Source organism: Talpa occidentalis, unplaced genomic scaffold (genome assembly GCF_014898055.3).
Source record: "Talpa occidentalis isolate TD23 unplaced genomic scaffold, MPIMG_talOcc4v2.1 talOcc4.6, whole genome shotgun sequence".
In the NCBI taxonomy this organism is placed as follows: Eukaryota; Metazoa; Chordata; class Mammalia; order Eulipotyphla; family Talpidae; genus Talpa; species Talpa occidentalis.
Window position 1 is genome coordinate 27268416 of NW_023604972.1, and position 21732 is coordinate 27290147.

The window sequence follows — 21732 nt, forward strand, 5'->3', positions numbered from 1 at the left end:
GTGACATAAGTTACTTTCTGATGGCATTAGTATCCACCAAAAGTAAAAAAAAAAAAAAAATAGTAAGCAGGAAATTCACATACTTTTTGTATTTAATGAAGATACTGCTGTTTTCTTTTTGTTATGAGTGTGGTTGGAAAAATAAGTCTCTTTTAATGTATTGTTTCAAGCTGGGAAAGACAACAACTTGCTCTTTAAAGGGAGATGTGCATAAAGGTATGTTGGTATATTAAGCATGAGCTAGAAAGCATGAATCAAGAATAATAATCAAGAATCCACCTTGCCTGAGTGGATGCAAAAACAAAGAGAACTTAGGGCTATATAAAAGCCACATGACTCTAGTTTCAGTTCAAAAGAACCCAGCAGAGACACAAGAACCATCTACGTTCCCATGACCATTTTAGTGAACAGTTAAACTGGGCTGCAAAGGAAAAAAGCCAAATATAGCAACTGAAAATCTTTGGCATAAAGAGGGCTTTTCCTCAGTGATCTGTCAGACATCAGAGCAACAGCAAGGAGGATTGACACATTTTTAAAGAATTTTGCATGAAGTTCCTGATACTGAGAGTAAGCAGGTCCAGGTGAAGTCAGGTGAAGACTGACCATCAACAAAAATGGTTAAAGAAGATGTCGAGGGCTTTCCTCCTTGTTCTAGATGGTATTTTCTTATTTGCAATTCATATTTAATTTGCTTCATGTTTATACTACTGTTTTAATTGTGCATTTACATTTTAGCTAACATAGAGATAACATTTCAATGGAGAGTTCTTCAATTACCAGATCAAAGGCGAGAACCCAGCTATTTATATACATTGGCTGCATTAGGCATCCAGGGATGTTTATACAGAAATTCAGACAGAAGTTCTGGACACAGTAACCTATCACTTGGGTTCAAATTTGTATCCTCAACTTTAGTTTAGACATGAAAATGTCACATTTCCACTTAATTTAGCCATATAAGTTTAGAGACTTTCTCTTTTATCTTCTTTCGGTTTTCCTGATTTAGTTTTGATTATCCTATATTTATGACATCTTTTTCAGAAAAGAAAATTAAAATTTTTATTAACACTTTGGTAGAATTCATGCTGTTCTACACTGTTACTCCAGAAATAGCCTGGCTAAGGGATGATTTGGAGGAAGTTAGAAGGTTATTAAATCTACACTAAATAAAGAAATATGGCATGACAACATTGCTGTTCTAAACAGCTTACAAAACTCTTATTTTTAATATTGTGCTCTGCCTTTGGTCTTTTTAAGGAATTCTCTGTAACACACACTGTGAACAGATTTTGGAATAAGGTAACCACAGAGTGAATATGTGCAAGCCTCTGGGGTGGGCCTGTTAGCAGTGTGTCAGGCCACCAGCTCTGCCTACCGCAAGGCCATCTGCCTCTCCACCCCTGCTGACTGCCACCCTGGCAGAACCTCAGTGTGCTCTGACCTTCCAATTGTTCAAGGAAAGACAAAGTCTTGGATTTGATATAAAGGATCCATCGTTTTAAATTCAGGCTAAGAGTTTACAATACGAAAAGCAGATCAGTAGCTGGAATCGTCATTAGCACAAAATCTCAATCGTTTCCAAGTATTTCTAGATGTGTTTCAAATGATCTTCTCACCAATAATGAGGTATAAGTAAAAATTCTTATTGTATCTAGAAAAGAGAAAAAAATGCCACAGAGCGATGGGTGACTCATGGAAAGTCATAATTAGTGGTGGTAACAGAGCACCATGCTGGTTCTCTAGCCCCCAACCACTTCTTTCTACTAAACCTCCCTAAAACCAAGGGAAGGCGCCATGGCATTAACACAGAAACCAGGCACTGGCCAAAGGAGGGAAAGCATGAAGAGTGGCTCCTACCCTCAATGACCCAAAATACATAGAAACAGTTTTGGTTATCTTGGGTAACTAGAAGTGAAAAAGTAAGATAATGTGGTTGGGTTGATATAGCAAGGATGGTCAGGGAAGGCCTTTAAAAAGCTGACATTTAAATTGAGACTTGAATAACAGGAAGGAGGCATTTGTGTAGCTCTACAGGAGTGTTCCAAACCCACCAACTGGAGTGGGCTGGAGAGAGAATGAGAACTGGAAAAAATGGAGATGGCAGAAACCCCTTTTCAGAGTTTTACTGTGGGCTAGTTTTACTAGCCCAAAGGAAGAAATAGTTGAAGTCAAGAGAAAAGGAGTTTGATGTTAGTTACATGAAGGCATGTTTTCTGAAGAGAATGATCCAGTCAAAAGGGGAGAAATTAGTTATGTGAAATAGCAATAGGTGAAATGGAAAAGAATGACTGCCAGAGTTGATAATTACCTAGGAGATGAAGCGATCATAATGGGGACATAGCCTGGACTCAATAAAGTGAGTCAAGCCAAAACTTTCAGTTCCTTTTCTGAGTAAATTACAGAACTGTTAGATTATGGTACATCATTGAGCCCAGTGATTCTGTTCTGAAGAACGAGAGAGCTGTCCAGAAATAGGTGAAAGTTAAGTAATATGAAGGGTCCAAACACTGGAAGAAAGGCATTAGCCAGACACCTAGTAATCTGCATTCTTAGAGAGTGTTCTCCAGTTTTGAAGAACATGGATATAGGATTTTAAAATGTGTTCACATCAGCTCTTCGTTGGAGGTCTGCCTGGTGTGTATGGCAGAAAGACCTAGTGACAAAAATGTTGAAGGTCACAGAGACAGGAGAAAAGTGATAAAGCAGGATAGGAGGTATGCCTATGGAGGAAGGAAATGAGGACATTGGTGAACAGATAATAGCTGAGAATGCAAACAAGCCACCAAAATTTTTGTTGCGGGGAGGAGCTAGTGTGCTAGAAGTCAAAACATGGTGACCTGGCAGGCTAAGGGTTGAGAACATCTAGTGGGATGATAGCTTCTCATACAGACTTCTTAGAGAGAAATTCTGATATTTACTATTGTGTGTTGGTGTAGGAAGTTAATCCTAAAGTCTTCAGGGGTAGAAGGAGGCAGTGAGATCACTTGTTAAATTACCCCCACAAATCATTCTTTGTTTCTTAAAACTTTGAAGTTGAATTTTTATTAAGGATTGTGGGACTTAATCTGATCAACTTAGTAGATCATGTTTTTTAATTTCATTGGGGATTTTAAAATACCCCTCCACGGAAGAGTAAAACAATTTTTCTTTTCCTTACCAATATAATTAAGAGACAGAGACAGACAAGAATACCTACAGATCGATTACACTGGGCCTCATTAGAGCATGGGATCAGGCTGTGAAGTCAGTCTCATTAATTGCAACAATTGATGGCTCCAGAAGAGAGTAAGGATTACAATTAAAAGTTCTCAAAAGCTTTCAGGGCCACTGGAGAGATTGCAAAATAGAATTAGCACACATTCAAGCAAATTTTTGTTTGAAGTTGGGTACTTTCAAGCTTTATGAATGGGACAGCCCTCTCTTGACAGTTCTGTTAAGTTTAGTGTTCCATGAAATTTCACCCAGGCCTTTGATATCATATTCCATCCATTTCCTTAATTATAAGCACATATTTCTTCTCTATTGCTAAATTTCTCCTTAACCTCACAGATCTGTCAGTGAAGTAGGAAAATTGAATCCAACATATGGAAATGACAAAAGTAGCATATGAACCTGGAATAACTAGCATGTAAAGAGTGTTATTCCCTAAAAGAGCAGTTGGATTCATTTAGGTAATCATCTTTTGATTAATGTATTCCTTCCAGTATAATCTGCTTATCATGGCATTGTAAATCAGAACTGGAAAAGACATCTGGAAACATCTGTCCTCTCCTAAAGCAATAACTTTGCCGTGTATTTCCTGATATACTACACAGATTCTTGGAATCATTTTGGGTTTGACACATTTCTATACAGCACAAGGAACCACTGTCAAAATAAAAAGATAGCTTACTGAATGGGAGAAGATATGAGAAACATTTATCAGACAAAAGGTTAATATCCAAAATATATAAAGAACTCATAAAGTTTAACAGCAAAAAAAAAAAATGGGCAAAGTATCTTTATAGACACATCTTCAAAGAAAACAAATAGATGGCCGACAGGCATATGAAAAGATGTTCATCAACTTTTGTTATTAGGAAAATGCAAAGCAAAACAAAAATGAGCTATCACCTCATATCTGTGATAATGGTTATTACCAAAAAGACAAGAAACAAGTGTTGTCAAGGATGTGGAGAAAAGGGAACCCTCACACAACCCTCACACATTGTTGGTGAAATGTGAATTGGAGCAGTCATTATTTGTAATGCAAATCAAAATAAAAATGAGGTATCACCTCATTATCTGTGATAATGGCTATTATCAAAAGACAAAACAAGTATTGGGAAGTATGTGGAGATGTAAATTGGTGCAGCCATTATGTAAAGGAGATTCCTCAAAAAATTAAGAACATAAATACTACCTGATCCACCTATTTTATTCCTAGGTACTTGTGTGAAGAATTTAGAAATACTAAATCAGAGACACATAGGTTCCTCCATGTTTATTGCAGTATTATTTACTATAGCAAAGTTATGGAAACAACATAAGTGCCCAACAGCAGGTGAGTGGATAAAGAAGATTGGTATATACACACAGTGGAATACTACCCAGCTATAAAAAAGATGAAATTCTGTCCTTTGCAACACATGGATGGAACTGGAGAATGTAAAACTAATTGAAATAATTGAGATGGAGAAAGACAAATATTGTATTATTTCACTCATATGCAGATAGAGAAACAAAATGAATGAACAAAACAGAACAGAAACAAACTTTTAGACTATAAGAACAAACTAGAGGTTACCAGGAAGGAGGAAGAGGGTTGGATAAATTGGGTAAAGGGGCTCAACTGTATGGTGATGGATAGAAGCTAAAATTTTTGTTGATAAAAAATGTAGCCTGTGCAGATGCTGACTTTCAAGGCTGTATACATGAAACCTATATAAAGTGGAAAAACAATGTTACTTCAATGAAAAAAAAAGTTCTCAAGTAAAGGTACTGACTTGATTTTTTTATACTTTATTTCCCCCCAAAGAATAACCAAATAACTATTTTATGGTCACTTATCACATTATATTCTAAATATTTATTTAATGATCTTCACTGGGTAGTACTCCAGGAAGGAAACATTTACTTGTTTTGAAACATTTATTCATTCCTGGAACTAATTGTATTATAATTGGGATTCTAAAGAAAGAAGAGTTCCCATAGGTAAATAGCTTTGCATAGAAAATGTGTTGCTGTTTTGTTAAAATGGTAGCAAGCACAATAAAAATTTGGGACTTTTGTGTAGTTGTTGTGGTTTGTTTTGTGCTCCTAAATCACACAAGTAACCGCAACACAGAGGGAATTTCTGCAGCAATATTTGTCAATTTGGGATAGATTTCCCCTTGGTTGGATTTTCAATTTTTTTCTACTCCCTTTGGGCATATTGTTAATAGTTCATTTTATGTGCCAATGTGGCTGGACTACACTGCCCAAATATTTAGTCAAACATTATTCTAGATGTTTCTATGAAAGTTTTTTTGGGTGAGATAAATCTTTAGTAGGTGGACTTTGAGGAAAGCAAATTATCCTCCATAATGTGGGTGGACTTTATCTAATAAATAAGGACCTTAACAAAACAAAGACTGATCTTACCCAAGAGGAAAGAACTCTACCAGCAGATGGTATTTGTATTCCAACCCCGTCTCTTCCCCAAGTCTCCAGTAGCTGGTCTGCCCCATTAGATTTTGGATTTGCTCAGTCTCCATGTTTGTCTAACATCCAAGCCTCACTGTAGTATCTGAGCAAATCTCCTCTCATTAACTTCATAGGTATTTGATTTATTTAAGAGGGTTATAACAAATAACTAATACTGGCTGGAAATTCACTCTTCTAAACTTTTTCCTCTTCCTAAGACATAAATCATGATAAATGAGCAGCACACATATAGGATGGCCACAGTGAGGGATGACATATCTAAATAGAAAAGACTAGGGAGGGCCTCCCTGGTGGTGCAAGGGGTTAAGAGGCAACCTATGAAGCTTGCCACAGCTACTGCAGCACGAGTTCAATCCCCAGCTAGGGAGATACCCACATGGCGCAGTAGACCTCTCCTGACTCACCTGCTGCTCCCCTCAGCAGTATATTTCAGTCGATCTTCCTGTTCTATTCCCCACTCTGTCTCTGGTGGACCCTCTCACCCCCCACAACTCAGGCCTGTACCCCAGTTCTTGTATGTATAAATAAATAAAATCTTTAAAAAAGAAAAGACTAGGGAAGTAAATCAACTGGGTCTTTGTACAGATGTGGTTTCACAGAATGACATGTGTCACTGATATACCCAAGTGACAAAATGATCAGAGTCATACAAAGCAAAACAGAAAAGCTATAGCTTACCCCTCGAAGCAGTGGGCAACTGTCAGAACCCACTTCTTGGCGATGAGAACGCAGCCACAAATGTGTCCACTGGGCTCACTCTGCAGGGAACACTGCCATGGCCATCTTCCGGGCCGACTCGTCCGACCCCCGAGGATCCTCTTGTTCATTCGGGCAGCAGGGCGGTGCCCACAGTCTACCAAGGAACAAGAGTGTGTAACCTACCCCCCAACCTAAATGCTAGCTATTGACTGACCCAGACAAGAGCTCATTTTCCCCCTGAGCCAAACCAGTTAAATTCACGTCTTATCCCACTATCAGACCACTCATTCTCACCTTGTTTAGTACACAGAAGAGAAATCTTACTTCTGCTGTGACAAGTCTGCCTAGATGTGGGAACATAAAATGGCATAATATTAAGTTACATATTTATTGTTCACTTCAAACACTTTATGACTGAGAACAAGACATAGATTCAACTGCTCCTTGTACCAATATTCTTACTGCAAGGATTCACCAGGAAGGACTATCGTGTATTTTCTTTCAGGTTATTTCATATCATCATCACATAATTTCATCACATTTATGGAAAGAAACAGTGTGGTTGGCAAAGTTTCCCACATTATTTTGGCTGGTGTTAACCAGAATGTTGACTCAAACCTTGATTCTTAAAGTAGGAAGAGAACTGGAGAGAACTGGGTGCTTCTAAGAATCTATGATGAGGAGGAAGCATGTCAGATATTCTTTTGCTCATGAAAAAGGTGCACATGTCCAAAAAGACTTGAAAAATAATTTGAGATAAATGAAATAATTAAAATAGTCCTTAAAAAATTAAAGAACAGGTAAAGGAATTGACTAGGCTAGAAAAGAATCTGAGACTTTTGATATTAAAATGTGGTTCTGTGATGCAGTGTAGAAAAAGGGGGAACTAGAGTTATTCCTTGCAATTCTACATGGCTGGATCAGAACTTTTTAGATAGACTTTTTAGAATGTGTGAGTTCAGGAAAGGAAGAACTTGCTAAAGTTGGAGTTAACCTTTGAAGACAAGAACATGGGCCATGTTTAAACATCTATTGTGTGGCTGCACAGAACAATTCAGTTTAGAGTATGTTAAATTTTAACCACAAAACTCTCTTCCAATCAAGACGCATTTATACACAATATAAATTTTAAAAGTAACCATGATGGGACTCTCATGAATACTGTGATATACTTAGAATCTTAGATCTGTCAGAAAAAGACTATCCATCTTTAAATATGTCATTTTCATATTACTTTTTAAAGATTTACTGTATTTCTGGCTTTTGTTAATTTGCATGGGGATGAGATATAACTATTTGTATGCAATAAATTATAAAATCCAGAAAGTGCACATTTGCTTTTTTGTCTTCCCATCATCTAAAGTGATGTCTCTTCCTTACTCTCTATTTCCTCATCCTGAATTTCTGTGTAACTTGACACAGAAGATATACTCACTAATTCATTGTTATTTGTGGATGCCCAACTCATAGCTTTTAGGAATAGGAAAAGACATCAAGTATGATCCTTTCCAACTCTATTTTATAGGAAAAATAGTCATAAAAAAATCACATATCTAGTTAATAAGCCAGGACCAGACCCAGTTCTACTATCTGCAGTTGAGGATGATGTTTGTTTAACCTGAAAAATCCCAGTTTGGGGAAACACACCACTTTGTGGAAAAATTCAGGTCATTGTTTTGCAAGAAGTAATTCAGTTGACAAATATGAAGACATTCTAAAATGAAATGGACCACCTCCGGTTTTCTCTTGGGAACTCTTAAGTGGTGGCTTGTCTAGCATTTATTAAAAACTTTGACAAAGATAAACTTGTTTAGATTTCAGACACTGTTAACTATCCTTGGGCTGTAAGTTTTGAACAAGTTATTTAAATATTCTATAGCTATATTCTTTTGATCTAATAAACAGCAAGTGCCAATTGCCTCAATTCATCTTCCTTCAGCACCCTACCCATAGATAAGGGGGCCAGCTTTGAATAAGGGGCCATGGTGTTTTAGGAGAAATTATTTTGAGAAGTGTGCTTTCAAGGCTACTTGTTATAACTTGTTTCATTTTGTGTCTATTTTTTTCCCTCTGGCTCCTCAAGGTTTATCCATTGTCATTATCCAATTCCCTCTCTTGACTACTTCCATGTGTTATAAATACAAATATGCAATTTATTTTAGGTAGAATATAAAAAGACTCCAAAATTATAATCTAAGGTTCTACTCCTTCACCATGGCAATTTGTATAATCATCATTAAAGAAAATGTAATTAGTCAAGAGAAAAACATCTAGGTTTAGAAAGAATAAAACCAAATGATGTTAAATTATAATGGCCAGTAGCCATTCTGCAAAAGCCCTTATGGATATAACCAATTTGGATTACTGTAAATTAGAAACAGAAGAAAGGCCCTAATGATAAACTACTCTTGTTCCACAATCCATTATCCACAGCTCTGGTGAATGGTGTCTTACCCTTTTACTAGCAGTTCATGCAAAGTGGTCCCATTGAGGCTCTCCCAGTTGGGGTGTAATGTCAACCACTGCGGGTCTTGCATCTGTTCCTGTATCAGTTTGGTCACAGATGGCTCCCTGATAGAAGGGCAAATCCCAGATAAATATTCAAAGTACCATGCTAGTTGACCCCACATTATCATTATTTAGCACTCATTTTCTTTCAAAAAGAAAAATAACATCATAAATCACTATTTCAAGAGGAAGATTTGTATTATAAATTTGGCAAGAATAAAATCAGCAAGAGGGGAAGTTACTCAAAGTATACCAAAGTAAAAAAGATTCAAAGTATTACAGCTGTTTTGGTCATTCTCTCTGCTGCCATGTATTTGAACTTCAGGAGGTGTTAGAATTCCAATGAATACAATGTAAAATTTCCAGTAACTAAAAAGCGGGAGCAACTTTAGGCAGGGATCAACAGTAAAATAAAAATAAAAGACAATGGCCATGTATTATCTATTCAGATAGTATAAAAATGTAATGGATATTTTCAACTTACTGCAAAATCTTTATGCACTGAAAGTTAGTCTGGAAAGTAGACAGGGACTAGACAACATTATTTTGCTCTGTACCTATATTCTCACTCAACCTCCACCAATACTTTCCTGTGAATGTCTCAGTCATTCAAATAAATATGTTTACACTGTATCTAAGATCGAAAACCTAGATTTTGAAAGTATTTAGATTTTTATATAAAATATGCCATGAAATAATTGGTTCTTTTAAGCAAATTCATATTTGAAGAAAATCTTTTGGATTTTCTTCACCTGATCTATTGGGTAGAAGAGAGAGAGGTTAGTTTTAGACAAGAGGAAGGAGGGCTTCTCTAAGCCTGAAAAAAAAGATGCAGATACTTTTCTGGAGTTGGAGAAAGGAAAAAGATTTCCTAAGAATTAAAATCAAACAGCTTTACTTTTCTTTTTAAGTTGGAAGTGGGCTCTTTGGATGAAAGTTGTGGGTGGCAGAGGTACACCATCACCTCATCACCATGAGGAAAGTGACTTATATTTGGAATTGCTCCCTTGTGGATGGATTTAGAGAAAGATATCCAAGATAACTTAGGAAAATGACCAGAAGCATTGGTTTCAAATGAACCTGGAAATCTCAAAGTTGTAGCATCATCAAATTTACATGCTTAGTGACTCTTTTTTGAACATGGGATGACATTTTTTTGAGGGAAAAACTGGGGAGCACAGAAAGTGGAAAAAAGTTACTTTTGGTGTCATAAAAGAAAATAATCATTTCACTTGATTATTAGTTACTAAAAAACCATCATGCTCACATAGTAGAAGTAGAGGGACAATTGGAGTTTTCTCAATTTTATGATCCTGTGAAACACAGTTCTCACAGACTGCTAAAGAATTAAATGACATCAATGATGATGATTCAATCTATCACCCCAAGTGGTGGCCTCTTACACTTTGATTTTGTTGGGTGCCACTAAAATCAGGGTAGTGGGATGTTAACAGAATTAACAATAAATTACTTGTTCATCAAAAAAAGCCTCTCCCAATTGTTACTTTTAATAAGAAATATACTCTCCAAAATCATATGTAGTATGGGAAAGCAATGTGACCTCAATAAAAAAGGAGAAAACCCTCTAAAGAGAACACTTATTGACAGAATGAAAGCCAAAGATTAAAACCAAGTCCTTAATAATGAAAAAATTCTAATCATTTGATTTCAAAACAAAGAGTATAAGCCCTGACCATGCTTTAGGAAGAGTTACACAGGATTTAAATTTATTTAGAACTTGATTAAACTTAGATTATTGAAGACTTCACAAAGCTTACTGCAAAATAGAATGTATTAATATTTTTCCTCAAGCCAAATGAGGATCTTCCCACAAGGGCTGTATATAGAGGCATAGTGAGATGAAAAGTATAAAAATCAGAGGCCACACACATACTCATGGCCTTTTATCTGACACCTGTACGCTGAGAATTCCATTCTGCAGCAGAAAAACCTGCAGGCTCCTTCATCCAGGCATTTAAGTGGCAAAAAGCCAAAGGAAATCAGCTGTGAATTTGCTGTTTAATAAAGTCATTCTTCAGGCCAGTATTCACAGGGCAACAAAGGCTTTGCACCAGGAGGGCAATTCAGCATAGGATTTGCACTGGTGATCAATAGAGAAATCACTGCAAAGGACACTTCAGTCTTTCAACCTGCAAGACTCTATCTGTTACCCCGAGGGAGAACTCAGAACACTGCACATGAGATGCTCTTGCATTTCATTCATTAGCCTCCAACAAGAAAAGCAATTTACCCTGAATCTCTGTTATATCAAGTGGAAAATCTAAAAAATTCATCAAGAAGTGGGAAGTGTCATTATAAAAATTAGTTTTCCATGAAATTTTTAAACACCAGCATGCTTCTCTTGCACAAACATAAATCTTTCAGTGCTAGAAATGTCATCCTATGGCCCATTTTAAAAAATATCAGTGAATTGCTGATTTGGAATTGAATATCAGGGCCTCCCTGATAGCACAAGGGGTTAAGCATCACACTATGAAGCAATCTGCAGCCTCTGCAGCATGAGTTCCATCCCCCGCTGGCCAGAGAGGCAGACCTCTCATGACTCACCTGCTGCTCCCCTCAGCAGTATATTTCAGTCCATCTGCCTGTTCTGCTCCCTAATCTGTCTTTGGTGAAGCCTCTCACCCCTCTGCATCTCTGGCCTGTACCCCAGCTCTTGTATGAATAAATAAATCTTAAAAAAAAAATCAGTGAATTCACATGGTTTTCTTTCTGCCATCATACAACATGATTTTAAATTTTCTTGTTTTCTTTAAATATTAAAAATTATAAAAGTAATAGTCATGGAAAAAATATCAAAAATTAGTGAAAAAATAGTCTTCCCATGCCAAATGTGGAGAAGCAACCACTGTACATATTTGTGTATCTTTATCAAGTTTTTCTTTAATTCATGTATATATGCTCCTCTTTTTTTATTATTTTTTTAAACTAGACATTTATTGCTTGACTAATTGTTGAAATCCTTAAGATGAACTGGATGCTACAACAGCTGCCCTCCTGGGCTTAGGTGCTGTTCCTCACAGACTCCAGGCCTGAATACACGATAAACGACTTTTAGGTGCCTCATTCTCCCACTGCCCGTGATATTTCGTCTTTTAGACTTTGTCCTCCACTCACACTCTCTTTCGCTGGCAGGGCAGGCATATCCCCCGAAGGTCGACTTCTGAAGCTTGGAGGTCTTACTGCGCTGCGGGATGGCGCCTGTGCTTTGTCTTGTTGCTGTGCTTTGCAAATGATGATGTTCCCTTGTCCGCCAAGACCAAAGTGGGTGGCAGGGAATGTCTTACTCCCCTCTTTTTCTTTTTTTTTTCCTTCTGGCTTGACTTTTTTCCCATCTTTAATTTTTTACATCACTGTTCATTTTTAAACAATATTTGCTTCCCCTCACCCCCTCAAGTGTAGTCCCATAGAGTTTCCTTCACCAATGTACCCATGAACCGTCATCACCTCAGTCCCCTGTGCTACTCCCCCTTTTTTAGTGCAGACGTACTGTTCTGTGTGGTGCTGACATTTTCATTAATGATTTGTCTTGGAAGTATTCCATAATAACAATAGTTAGTATTTGTTGGCTATTTTCTAATTGTCAAACAAGAAAAGACTAACCCATTTGATCTTAATCTTCTCAACAACTTTGAAGTGTTATATTATTATTCCTTATTCTAGAGATTAATAAAAAATTGAGGCAAAGAACATGAATAACTGGCCTGAGGTCACACAGTGAGTAAATGACAGAGCTGGTATTTGAGTCCCTGTGGTCTGGTGCGAGGTTACCAGTCCTAACAGGGAAACTACATGATCCTCATTCCTTAACATTATAACCATGCTCTTTCCACAACTGCGTCAAGTTTCATTATAGGGATGTACATACATTTACTTAACCAAGTCGTCATTACTGATGAACATGTAAATTGTTTCCAACTTCTGGCAGTAACAAAAAAGAAACCACTCACTTTTTCCTGTGTACAGACATATGATTTTAGAATAAATTCCTAGAAATAAAACTATGGAGCCAAAACTTAAACATTCAATGAATAGTATGAATTTCCCCTTCAAAGAATAATGCCATTTTGCAAACTCATCAAAACTGTGTGCATCTAGACTTTTTAACTTTTATAACTATGCATATAAATCATGTTATAAAAATTATCTGTAATTTCATAGTTGTTCAAATGTTGTTTGACAATAGCTAATGCAGTTGACTTAACATCTTTTTCCAAATTATATCAAGTAACAAATTAAAGAAATCCTTCTGGGTAGAGAGCAAAAGAGCAAAAAACATTTTGTCAGTTAGTAAATCACTGTATTCTAAGACAGTTGTACAGGGAAGACAAGCAGACCTAAATGCTTTTATAACAGTTACAGAATCATATACTGAGAAGGAAGTTGAAGCAGTGATATAATCCAGTACCCCTTGAGAAAAGTGAGACCCAGATACAGCCTCATCTCAAACCTCTGTGGGGCTGACAGCAAGAGTGCAAATGGAGGCCCACACATAGTATCTCTGCATATTTAAATGTTCTACAGTTGACAAGATGTTAAAGAAAATATATACTATCATACTTTTTACAAATATTATCTTTTAGGTTCAAATATAGAATTCCTGGATTCCTTAGAACAGTGGTTTTCAAACTTTAGCCTTTATCAGAATCACCTGTTGGACCTGTTAGAACAAAAACGGTTGGCTCCATGCCCAGGTTTCCTGATTTGCTAAGTCTGAGATTGAGCCCCAAAAGATGCGTTTAACATGATCCCAAGTGACCCTGATGCTTCTGGTTTGGGATCACATCCTGAAAACATTGATCTAGAATAGGGACCAGGCTCCAGGTGGGCATAATTCCTTGACGTTCTCTTCCCCATAGGGTGAGGCATGGCTGGAAGAGGAGGACCAGGATTGTCCCACCAAGTTTTGATTTTTCACTTTGGGCACTATTGACATTTTATACCAGATGATTACTTGCCATGTGGGGCTATCCTGTGCACTGTTTAGAATCATCCCTGGCTTCTACAAACCAGATGCGAATAGCACCTCACCACTCCTAGTCTGGCAATCAAAAATGTCCACAAACACTTTCAAATGCCCCCTTGAGTCAAAATCATCCCTCCTTGAGAACCACTGCTCTGAATCATGGGGTTCTTCTGCTCTGGCTCTAAAGGCAGAACTGTACAGAGAAGTGAAAGTATTTTTGCTCAAATTTGCTGCTTGGATTGTTTGACCATAAGACATACATAAATAATGCATAATTTTTTCTTCCACCAAAATTAAAAGATAGAACTTATCCAGAATTCTAGAACAGCCTGATATTCTGAACAGAATTATATATTTCAAGACTCAGAAGATCAATGCAATCTTTAGATAATTTGGCCTATTGTTATTCCATTCTCAAGTCATTATTTAATAAAGTATTTCATACTTGGGTTATGTTGGGACTGCTTATTTAAAATGAAAATCAAATCAGCACAAATCACTCAAAATCAAGGGTTTCTTTACTTGCAAAAGAAATAGAGCAGAGAGGAATTATCTAGGCATGTTACACATTTCAGTGGAAGCATAAGGTCTGTTTCATTGTGTCTATTGCTGGGGGAAGATAATCTGAGTATTCACCCTCAGTACTGTATTTGAAATGCAGATGTTTTGTGCAATGGACAAGACAGGTTATCTGTAATTCCAAATATCCTGTTCAGAACTTTAAACATTGCACGTCTGATATGAAAAGTCCTTTCTTGAAACCTGTCATATTGTTATTTTTGTTTTCTATAGATTAGACATATCCATATTAAAAGCTAGTTAAACCGTTTTGTCAAGTAGAAGGATGACCTGGAAATTTTGACAAAAAGGCATAATAGCTTTCAAATAAAACACAAAAGAACACCACTACAAAATCATTTGTCTGGTTAGATAGCTCAAGTAAACACTTTATACAATATTCCCACCAGTAGAAATGTTTAAAGGACAGCACAAATTCAGTTATTTTTCTAGTACAGCCAGGATTTATAAATACATTTTATTGCAATTCTAAAATTTTTATTCATTTGTCTATCTCAGAGATAGAGTTTAATAACTATTAGTCAATTTTCAATAGATATGTGACAAAAATTACCTCAGAAGGGAGCGTTATGATTATAAAATTAGAGAGCTCATATTTGATAAAATAACCAATGAAACTAAATGTTTAATTCATTTCCAATATAAAAGTATAACATGAGGGGCCTCCCCTGGTGGTGCAGCGGTTGAGCGCTGGGCTGCGAGGCTGTCACAGCCTCTGCAGCACCGGTTCAATCCCCGGCCACCAGCAAGGGTCCCACATGGCGCGCAGACCTTTCCTGCCGTGCCCGCTGCTCCCCTCAGCAGTGTATTTCATCGGTCTGTCTGTTCTGTTCCCCGCTCTGGCTCTGGTGAATTCTCTCACCCTCCCGTGCTTCTGACTGTACCCAGTGCTTGTATAAATAAATAAATGAATCTTAAGGAAAATAAAAAGTATAACATGAAGTATATATAAATTTTTAAACTATAACTATTAAGCACATTGTTGTTCTAATTAGAAAATAAAATATTTTCAAAGTAAATTTTTATAAAGATAAAATTAACCTGAAAATTTTTAACTAAAATGTCATATAATTTGTAAAATTCAATCATAAAACCAGCTGAGTGATGTCAAATTATATTTTTGAGCAAAAGGTTTATTTCTTTTAGAATCTACACTTGTTCAACTATTTCCTTCTGGTTATTTTATCTTCAAAAACTCCCATTTCTTTTTCAGTAACTGGCTGATATTGCCCTGAGTTGGATATCAAAAAGAACATTACCTTAGGAGAATTTAAACAAGTGACACAGTCAGAGAAGGGTTAAAATTGATGACTATGGATGAGGAAGGTGGAATGGAGATGGCGACAGAACAACAGTGTAGATCAGGTAGAGTCCCGCCCTCAAGTCATTATTTCATGAAAGGAACAAATTACAATAATTTCCAATACAGGTAAGTGCTTTGAAGATGACAAAATAAGCCAATAAAGAGTGATTTGGTGAGGGTAAAATCTGCTTCAACAAGGGTGGCCAAGGGAGGTCTTTCTAAATAGTTGATGTACAAACTGAGACATGAATGATGAGATCGAAGTAGATGTGAAGGTCTAGAGATTAACACAGGAAAAATGAAGGCAAAACTCCTGAGATGGGAATGATTTTTATCATGTATGACTGTCAGTAATAAGGGCAGTGTGCCTGAAGTTTAGTGGACAAGTGGAGAAGATAAGGAGATTGGGTCAGAGAAGGGGGCAAAGCTGCCAGACTATGCAGTGGCTTACAGGTCAGAGTAAGAAATTGGATTTTGAGTCCAAACTGTATAAGTAGTAAGAAAGACCAGTGGGATTGCCATATAGATAATATCATTGCTGACAATCAGTCCTGCTTGGAGGTAAAAGCAAGCCAAATTGCAGTCAATTTCAAAGACAACATGAAAAAGATATTAGATCAAAAGTTAAATCATCACTAGGAGTCTCCTGGTACAGTTCCAAGAGGAGGATGCTGCATATAAGCATTTCTAACAGAAGTAACACCAACCTCTTTGGTCGATTCCTAATGGAATCTTCTGGTTGTGAATCATGCTTTTATTAATACAGGACCCATTAATATTCATGTCTACTGGCAATACTATAGTCGTGCTGACAATTAGGAAATCTGATGCCCCCAGAGACTTTATGGAGATTGATTCTTCCCATTCCAGAATCTTCTTGTTCATAATTAACCTTGATATTTTTAGCAGAAAGCTAGGTCTATGACAGTACTTAATTCTGGAGAACCCATGGAAACCACCTTTGATTTAAAAAATCTTGATGTGAAACTTTTAATGGGTCAACTTTTTTAACTAAAAAATGGAATGTAAGGGTAAAAAAAGATCTGATTAATTCAGGGTCCCATGTGGTTCCATTCCAGTTAATAAATGGTGAATTTTTCTACACCATGGGGAAGTTTTCATCTAATTTCATAAATTATTCATTAACTCAATAGTCTGATATTCACTTTTGAACATATATCAAATTCTTGATAGAACTTGCCGTTAGCTGATCAATTGGAAATGCTCTTAAAACAACTGGTAGACCCATTGGTGCACATCCTTGCCACTGTTTTGACAGTATAGGATTTGCCCCCTCAAAAGGAGTCACCATAGCACTCCCACCACTGAAGCACCCATAGATCTCTATGATGTCGACCATTCCCCCGCCTTCTCCCATCCTCATCCCTCTCTACCCCCTCTGAAAGCCACAATGTTCAGCTTTCAAGAGTTATTTTTAAAGTTTGTCTGTCTGACATTTTGTTTGTTTTTCCTATATTCCACCTATAAGTGAACATCCAGTATTTATCTTTTACTTTCCATTTCACTGAGCACAATCCCTTCCAGCTCCATTCATATTGCTGTAAATGACATGCATTTATCTTTTTTGATTGCTGAGTGGTATTCCATTGTGTATCTATACCACATCTTCTTGATTCACTCATCAGTTTTGGGTTATACTGTATATTTTTTGTTAACAACAAGTTAATCTTTAAAGTATGCTATACAAAAACAAATTCCTTAAAAGCCATAATCTTTGGACAATTGCTTAAGAGAACAATGACCTATTCCTCATAAGCTGGTTTTAATAAAGCAGAATGAAGTAAAGAACAAAAACCTAGTGCATTTACCTTGTTCATAGCAGTTATTAATGAGTCAAAAAGTAGAAACAACCTAAATATTAATCAATTAGTGAATGAATAATCAAAAGATGGTGATATCTACACAATGGAATATTATCCAGTCATAAATAGGAATGAAACACTAATACATGCCACAGCTTGGACAAACTTTGAAAACATTACGTTAAGTGAAAGAAGCCAGACCAAAAAGGCACATACTGTATGATTTTATTGAAATGAAATGTACATAATAAGCTAATCTATAGAGTAAATTAGTGTTTTTCAGAGGCTAGGGGAGAAAAAAAATGGGTTGTAACTGCTAATAGGCATGAAGTTTCTTTTCCAATGATAAAAATGTTCTGGAATTAGACAGTAGTAATTATCGTACAACTTTGTGAATATACTAAAAACAATTGTTTGTACACTTTTAAAGAGTAAATTTTAGGAAAAAATTTTAAAAGAGTGAATTTAATGTCATATGAATAGTGTCTCAATTAAAAAAAAAAATGACTTAAAGGCTTACATGCACAGGGCCAGCAAACTGGATTAGGTTTTCTACCATACAGAACTGAATCTACCTTTGAGCTTCATGGAAGTCAATCAATAAGGAAACCTTCCTGGATTCAATAGTTCCCATTTGGCAAGTGAAATCTGAAGTTAGAAACTTTTTCCTGGGAATTCACATTAGGGAAAACTTAAAATGCAAATCTTACATTGTGAACTATTAGATAATATAATAGGTGCTGTCTTTGTGGTTTTACCTAAGACACAGAAACATTCCTTGAAAGGATATTTCTTCATTCATCAACACTAAAAGATTAGGGAATATAATAAATTTCAACTTCATAAGGAAATTTTTGCCAAAATTGTACAATGTGTTTCCAGATGATCTAAATTTATGTAGAGAGAAAGCTTGTGGAGTCAAGAGACAGAGAAAGTCATATTCCCTTAAACCAGCTTCCTCAAATACCAGATGTCTCAACTGAGCATTTGGCAAGTACTAGAGGGCAGTCTAAATCCTGATTTGTATTGTTGATTAAATAAATGTCCATATGTGTTTTTGATATTGGACATGCAGGTAGCAGTCAATACACTGTCATAAAAATTTAGGGGCTAGATTTATACCCTCATCTAATCAAATACTCATCAGACTTCCAACCAAAGGTGAACACTAGAGATACATCCAGATGGGGGTAAAAGATTTTCCAGATTCAACAAAGATCTCTGAATCTTCTTATTTGGACATATATTAGTCCAAATATATTAGCCAAGAGCCGAACATATATTAGTCAAGAGTCAAACATTTGTGCTAGATATGGAAGGTGTTATTTAGGCCTGAAATTTCTAAGTGCAGATGTTTTTGGTCAATTGCCTCTATCATGAAAACATTTCATTAGAATCCATGTAAAACATATAATTTGATATAGACCTACATTTTTGACAAACCTCTAAAATGAACATTCTCAAGTGGATGAAGTGACATGTGAACACTACACAATAGTGTTTTTATCTATCAATGTTTGTTGAGTGAATAAGTGAATGTCTAATAAATTTTTGTTACAGTGTCAAGATAATAGAGTTGATTTTTCTTTCGCAATTTTATTAGGAATGCTATGTGCAGTACTATAAATAAACCATTCTCAGATGACTACACATCTGAAAATGTATTCTAACCTTAAGCTTTGGTTTTTTACTCATGTCTTCCCCACTACTATCTCTTTGATGATGCTATTCACCATAGTTTCCTCCACAAAATGCCTACTGTGGCACAAGGCCCATAAGCAGATACTCAGAAATAATGGAAGTGATATTGTCTAGAATCAGATGAGGTTGCTTTTTCAATTTCAAGTTTTTGATGCAGAGTATATTGAAGGTATAAAGGCAGGTCAGTAAAGTGGATACTCCACTCCAGAAACCAATGGAAGGTAGCTCTTCCTTCTGTCCTCTCTCTGGCAAATGGAGTGTATACCAACCACCTAGTCATGTCTAAACAGACCCTTCTCTTAGAAACTTTATATCTGGAGGAAATGACTTGAAGCTTTCAAGGCTAGTTGAAATTTATTTGAGGCATAAGTGGTAAAATTGTGAATGTCCAGATTGGCAGCTGGTCTCCAGGGACAGTGATAGCAGGGCAGTCTTCTAAACAGCCCATTTCTACAATAGCAATTTGGCCTCCTCTTGCCAATTGTCTTCATTTCTCCTCAGTCTGGCTCTCCAGAATTTTATCAATTTATGAGCCACACACATAAAGAACAAACTGAAGATTATCAAAAAGTACAAAATACTAAGGCTACCTTTCCTACTTATTTTCTTGGAAGACTTATCACTACTTACCCATTTAGTCAGTCAACTAATGGTGATGTTTTTCCAACCATATTGTTCTCTCAGATTTTCCTAGCCATCTATAAAAAAGTTATCATTTGAAAAATCTAAATATTCATTTAGATTTTAATTATGTAAACTATCTAAATTATTGAAATGACATTTTCCTACTGTGTTAAGGAAATAGATTTCTTAAAAATCCAATATGCAAACAATATCCAAAGATGGCAACCACCAAAATGTCTGTCAATTGATTAATAGGTTTTTCTGTTGAGGTAACATTAGTCTACAATACTCTATAGGTATCAGTAAGTTTTCTCACTTCAGCAATGGTATATCTTTTACTCTGCCTACCTCCAAATGAATGGATAAAAGATTTTTAAAATCTGGTATATTCATGGGATGGAATGTTACTTAGTCATAAAGGGGAATGAAGTACTGATACATGATGCATGAAAACATTTGCTATATGAAAGAAGCCATATTATGATGAAGGGTCTACAACATTGTGAGTATATTGAATGCCACTGAATTACATACTTTAAAATAGTTAAAATGGTGAATTTTATGAGTATTTAATTATGTCATAATAATTTTTAATCCAATATACAAAAAATTAGAAGCACTATAAAGTAGAATATTTAAAACAAGATCCCTTCTATTTCAGTGGAGTAGGATGGCTTGTCAAAGAATCTTTCTGGTTATAAAATCTTTGTAGTTCCACTTTGCCCTCAGAACCCTCAATGGAATTATGTCATTATGTAATCAAGTTCTCAAATTAAGAAATAACCATGTGTCTTGGTGAAAGGAAAATAACTCACATTCAAAAGGTTTTTCATTTATCTCTGATCATAATCATATCCCATTTCCTTAAACACAATAAGGAAGTTGTGAAAATGAAGCATAATTTAATGGATCTTAGTAAATATAATTTTTCCACTCTGGCAAAGTTTAAAGTTATTTTACTATATATTATTAGTTACTCAATCTTCAAAAGATGTGGGTTTTTACATGGGGAAAATGAACTTAGCATGCTGGGATTCACAAAATTCTTCAAATTGGGATAACAAAAATGAGCTGGTAAGTGCTAGAGCACAGTTGAATGGCTCGTTACTGCAAGATTGTTCCAAGTTTACTCAGGGGAATTCTGGGAAATGCCATTTAGTCAATTTTTCATTCTCTAATAATTCCTTATCTCTTACTTCTGTCATTTCTACAGGCCCTCAAATCTCACATACATAAGCATTATATAAAAGGAAAAAATAAACATGTGCACATATAAATACATAGATGCACTCACATATCTATATTCTAATACCCTTAATTATTACTTTCTATCCCCAATATAAATGAAAAGGAAAATCCCACAAAATGGCAAGTATCCAACTTTCAGAGTATCTAGCTCAGTGCATTCATATAAAAACCAGTGTCTTTCATTCTACTAAGAACAAAAATGGTGAACTATTTCCTGATTTACATTTCCTGCATGACTTAGTATAAATTGAAATACCAGCAACTCCAAGTTGCTTCTAAAAAAAAATTTTGTTGCTTAAAAAGGAATTTTCAATAACCTCTTGGGGGGGAAATAACAAGATTTTCCCATCCAGATTTCTCAGAGGAAACCATCTTAATGCCTTTATAAATAATGAAAGCAGTTCATTTCAAAAGTACTTAAAATATAATGACTACATTTACTTTTAGTGGCTTCATCAAAGTAGGTTTTCAACCCACACTCTTCAGAGCAGGTGCCTGTAATTAAACATGGTCCTCTCACCTGATTCATTTCCCGTGCCTCTGAAGGCTCTATGTGAGAGCACTTACTCACTCTG

At 36.0% G+C, this 21732-nt stretch overlaps 1 protein-coding gene across 2 annotated transcripts in view; it reads right to left on the minus strand.

Annotated features, from left to right (window-relative positions):
* CORIN (corin, serine peptidase) overlaps positions 1–21732 on the minus strand; it is a 179849-nt gene that overhangs the window by 7195 nt on the left and 150922 nt on the right. For both annotated transcript variants that reach the window (XM_054687979.1, XM_037530071.2), the window contains 3 exons: positions 8839–8955; positions 6679–6728; positions 6364–6538 (listed from right to left, as the gene is read on the minus strand). In XM_054687979.1, the coding sequence (XP_054543954.1) occupies positions 6364–6538; positions 6679–6728; positions 8839–8955 (342 nt within the window). The remainder of the gene's footprint in view (positions 1–6363; positions 6539–6678; positions 6729–8838; positions 8956–21732) is intronic.